Here is a 5,272-nt window from a genome sequence, read left to right on the forward strand (position 1 = left end):
AGAAAAATAAATCTACCTTTTTTTGTTGTTGTTACAATGGGAAAATTAGAAGTCGAGAAAGCTCATTTCCCGCTATCTAGGAATCGAAGTTTTCCTTGGGAGGACTCCGACCACCTTTCTTTTTGGGGTTCATCGATTCATGGAAAAAAATATGTATGTGACTACTCAATTGTTTTCTGTATGTATACCGGTACACACATAATAGGTCTATTTACTGTAATAAGAATGACAAAAAATTACCTGACCGTTTTCAATAGGGGAAAACCTTGAATTTTTAAGAACTCATGTCATTAAAAGACACTTCAAAAGTCGAGAACTCATTTCCCGCCATCTAGGAATCAAAATTTTCCCAGGGAGGACCCCCTTTCTTTTTCGTGATTTTTGGAAACATTCTGACCCTCCTCCTAAATTTGTACCACGATTCACCCCAGCAGCATGCAAGCTCACAAGAAAAGAACAAATAAAATTACTTATAAGAGTAATCAAAAATTTATATTTTCCTACCATCAGTTCATGGAAAAAAATATGTATGTGACTACCCAATTGTTTTCTGTATGTATACCGGTACACACATAATAGGTCTATTTACTGTAATAAGAATGACAAAAAATTACCTGACCGTTTTCAATAGGGGAAAACCTTGAATTTTTAAGAACTTAAGTCATTAAAAGACACTTCAAAAGTCGAGAACTCATTTCCCGCCATCTAGGAATCAACATTTTCCACGGAGGACCCCCCCACCCCACCCCAACCAACATTTTGTGGGTTTTGGAAACATTTTTAACCCCCACCCTTAAATTTGAACCAAGATCCAACCCTGCGTATGTAAAGAGCTTTGCCTAAAAACACCAGCAAAATTCACAGCTAGGGATTGAACTCTAAGTTGAAGAAGCAGAACCGCAACCGCTGCGCCAAACCGCAGGCCTACGTATATGCACAGATAGGCCTAATAAAATGATAATTATCTATATATAAGCAAAGCACAGTGTTTCTGAATGGCGACATACAGAGATTTTCTCCAAAAAGCATCTTAATATCACCCTTTTAATAAGCTTGTATAAAATCTGACGAACTCTAATATTCATTAAAGCATTGCTAAATTACTATGATTTACCATTGTCAAAATTAAGAACAGTTTGTGATATATTTTGGCATCAACCTAGAGAAAGTATCAACCATCAAACTGAGACAGTTATGATAATAAGATACACTTACACAATACGACAGGAAGGTAGGACAAACCTGGCATTCTCATGGCTCGTAGAGGAAGGTTATGGATTGCATACTGGACAATTTGGAGAAAGTGGATGAACAAAATCGAGGAGGAATTGGGAGATCAATAAATTGGTGAAGGCGAGGTAAAGTATATGGAGAGCCATGATAGATGACGTCCACATCATTTCATTTCATTTATTTATTTGACATCAAACGTCCAGGGGTTGCATCAACAACAATGCGCCATAACACGAATGTGTCTGCAACCCCTGTACAAACAACAGATTACATTGTTAAAATTCAGTAAAAAAAATTCTTAAATATATAACAGTAATTTTTTCTTATCAATTTATGCATTTTAATTGTTAATTGTTTTATGTTCTTTTTACTTGGAATTGTTTTAAATTTGTTTAAGGGCCGAGAGGAAATACGTTTTTTTATATTTCAAAACTTCTTTTGGTTACCTTAGGAATTAAGCCTGTCGTTTTTAATTATTTATCCGTTCTTTGTTTATGTTTTGTATTTCAGACATGTTTTTTATGCTTATTATTCATGTATTAATCATTATGCTGTCATTATTATATACCACCCATCATCTTATCAAGTGAGAAGACGTGATATCTAGTACACAAACTATGGTTTTGTTCATCGTCTTTGTCGTTTATATAATGTGTCTTGTAAATCATCAAAAACCAAGATTTGTCTTTACATGTGAATGGCAAGATTTGTTCGCATTGAACTTTACTTCTATTTTCCAAGATAGTAACGAAGTCGTAAGTGGTATCCAATGAAATCTTGTTGTCTTTTACTGGTTTCAGTCGGATCGCTTTGTCATTGGTTGTGTCTTGTTCCAGATGCCACAATCCCTCCCATGTTGACCTATCCTGTATCTGCGACCCTTCGGCGTTGGATGTTACTTCGATTTCAGGCTCTCTTGTTAATTTACTTCCATATGACTCGCTTTTTAGTTTGGTTAGCAATTTATTGCTGACTGTTCTAGCTAATCTGCCGATTGAACTCTGCTTTTTTACCCTTTCCGCAATATCTTCCATTGCATCTCCATGAGGCGCTTCCATTGTTGGCATTACCTGTTCATCGTCTGTTACTTTATTTGATTCTGATGAGCCTTCTCTTATTGATTTTCCTGCTGATTCCTCCTTAATGAATGATGAATCGTCAGTAAGGGATGCACTTTCAGAGTATTTTGTTAATTTACTTCCAGATGATTCTCTTTTCGACTTGGTTGACAATTTATTGCTGACTTTCTTAGCTACTCTGCCAAATGAACTCCATTCCTTTACCTTGTCAGAAGACCCTTCCATTGAATATTCAGGTGGCTTTTCCACTATTGTTGTAGGCCTATTTGCTGTTAGTTCCTTCTTAATCAATGCAGATTCTTCAAGCACAACACATTCAGACTCTTTTTCATCATCTGTCAGTTCATTGGTTTCTGGTGGCTCTTCCATTTTTGTCACTATTTCTTTATCGTCTTTTAGTTTAGTTGTTTCTGATGAGCCCTTTTTTATTCTATATTCTGCTGATTCCTCCTTAATGAATAAAGGTTTTTCAGTAAGCGATGCACTTTCAGACTCTTTGGTTAATTTACTTCCATGTGACTCTGTTTTCGACTTGGTTGGCAATTTATTGGTAACCTTCTTTACAAATCTGCCGAGTGAACTCTGTTTCTTTAAATTGTCTGATGACCCTTCCATTGAATCTCCTTGCTGTTCTTCCATTATTTGCATTACCAGTTCATCGTCTGTTAGTTTATCTATTTCTGACGAGCCTTCTTTTATTGTATTTCCTGTCAGTTCCTTCTTAATCAATGCAGATTCTTCACGCGTAACACTTTCAGACTCTTTTTCATCATCTGTCAGTTCATTTGTTTTTGGTGGCTCTTCCATTCTTGTCTCTATTTCTTTATTGTCTTTTAGTTTATTCGTTTCTGATAAGCCCTTTCTTACTTTATTTCCTGTTGATTCCTCCTTAATGAATGAAGATTCTTCAGTAAGCGATGCACTTTCAGATTCTTTTGTTAATTTACTTCCAGGTGACTTTCCTTTTGACTTCGTTGGCAATTTATTGGTGACCTTCTTAACAAATCTGCCGAGTGACTTCTTAAAATTGTCTGATGATCCTTCCATTGAATCTTCTTGTTGTTCTTTCATTGTTAGCACTACTTGTACATCATCTGTTAGTTTATTTGTTTCTGATGAGCCTTCTATTATTGTATTTCCTGTTAGTTCCTCCTTAATCAATACAGATTCTTCAAGCATAACACTTTCAGACTTTCTTTTATCATCTGCCAGTTCAGTTGTTTCTGGTGGCTCTTCCATTCTTGTCACTATTCCTTCATCGTCTTTTAGTTTATTTGTTTCAGATAAGCCCTTTCTTATTTTATTTCCTGCTAATTCCTCTTTAATGAATGAAGATTCTTCAGTAAGTGATGCACTTTCAGATTCTTTTGTTAATTTACTTCCAGGTGACTCTCTTTTTGACTTGGTTGGCAATTTATTGGTGATCTTCGTAACCAATCTGCCAAGTGATCTCTGTTTCTTAAAATTGTCTAATGACCCTTCCATTGAATCGCCTTCTTGTTCTCCCATTGTTAGCATTACATGTTCATCGTCTCTGAGTTTATTTGTTTCTGATGGGCCTTCTTTTATTGTATTTCCTGTTAGTTCCTTCTTAATCAATGCAGATTCTTCAAGTATAACACTTTCAGACTCTTTTTCATCATCTGTCAGTTCATTTGTTTCTGGTAAGCTTTCTTTTATTACATGTTCCATTGATTTTTCATTATTAACTGAGGATACTTCTGTTTTTGATACACTTTCGTACTGTTGTGTTGATTTAATTCTAGATGACTTTCTAATGAATGATATTGCATTTGTGACCTTTCTAGCTGCTTTGCCAAACAAAGCCCATTCCGGTACATTTTGAAACGATACTTCTACAGAGTCTTCAGATGTATTTTCTAAAGTTAATGTTCCCGTTTCATCTTTTACCGGTTCATCTGTTTCCGGTAAACTTTCTTTCATTCCATCTACAGGTGATCCTTCACCTCTCTTAGCAGAACTCTCAGCCTCCTGCTGTCCTGAAGTCTGCTGAATGTATTCCATGGATGACGCACCGACTAACGAACCATTAATAATGGCAAAAGTGACTACGGGCATTTGAAAGTGCCAGTCCTGAAATATACAGTATAGAAGAATATAATTAGAAACATCGGTATTATTGTTAAAATAATGGTGAAATGTTTGTTTATAATATTCTACTTTTGACTTACCAGTACTTTAGTCTTTTCTGTAAACGTTGCGCAATAATCTTTGCTTTGTCCTTCGTATAAGACCGTTTTGGAATCTAGAGATGAAATAATCACAACCACTTCTTTTCCATTGCCTCTTTCTGTTGCCTAAAATGTAATCAAACGTCATTCATTAGCTAATAGGACATAGAAATTGTCAAAATTATTATGAAATATTACAATATTTTAATTTTATTTTTACAAAGCACTGGTTGTGGTAATGTTTTATTGTTCCTATTATGTATAATGCAAAATGAAGCTAATAAGAAAAAAGTCACATTCCACCACCAACCTTGTGTTCCTAACCTTTTTCTAGAGTGCTTGAACAATGGAACGAAAACATTTGCTCATAATCAGTAGTGGTAGTTGTAGAGGTACCGTAGTTTTGGCAGTTGTAGAATTACTGGTAGTGTAGTAGTAGTGGTGGTGATAGTAGTATTAGTGATTGTGAAGTCATAGTAATCACAATACAATATACCGTATTAGTACAGTGCTAAAAATGTCTTTAATAAGTGAAATAGCAACCGTAGTGGTAGCATATAGGCCTACCTGTATTCGCATATTTTCCACTGCTCCTTCAATCTTCAAATTTTCTCCTAAACTCCAATTAATTTCGTCATCTGTCCACATGATAAACGGTTCATATTCTTAAAGAACATAAAAAGGAGAAAACACATATATGACTACTGTATTTGTTAAATATTTAAAATTCTGGCCACGAATCGGGCTACACGTTGGGAAGTATCATAT

At 35.2% G+C, this 5,272-nt stretch overlaps 1 protein-coding gene across 1 annotated transcript; it reads right to left on the reverse strand.

The window, feature by feature from the left end:
• Positions 1 to 748: 748 nt before the first annotated feature.
• LOC117121695 lies at positions 749 to 5,239 on the reverse strand. Its single transcript, XM_033266980.1, has 3 exons — positions 5,072 to 5,239; positions 4,505 to 4,630; positions 749 to 4,406 (listed from the first exon to the last, which is right to left on the reverse strand). Exons 1-3 carry the CDS (start codon positions 5,150 to 5,152, stop codon positions 1,794 to 1,796), a joined length of 2,820 nt encoding a protein of 939 aa, XP_033122871.1. The 5' UTR covers positions 5,153 to 5,239; the 3' UTR covers positions 749 to 1,793.
• Between the last annotated feature and the right edge of the window lie 33 nt (positions 5,240 to 5,272).

Source organism: Anneissia japonica, unplaced genomic scaffold (genome assembly GCF_011630105.1).
Source record: "Anneissia japonica isolate Jap-2015-1 unplaced genomic scaffold, ASM1163010v1 scaffold287709_len1912824_cov184, whole genome shotgun sequence".
In the NCBI taxonomy this organism is placed as follows: Eukaryota; Metazoa; Echinodermata; class Crinoidea; order Comatulida; family Comatulidae; genus Anneissia; species Anneissia japonica.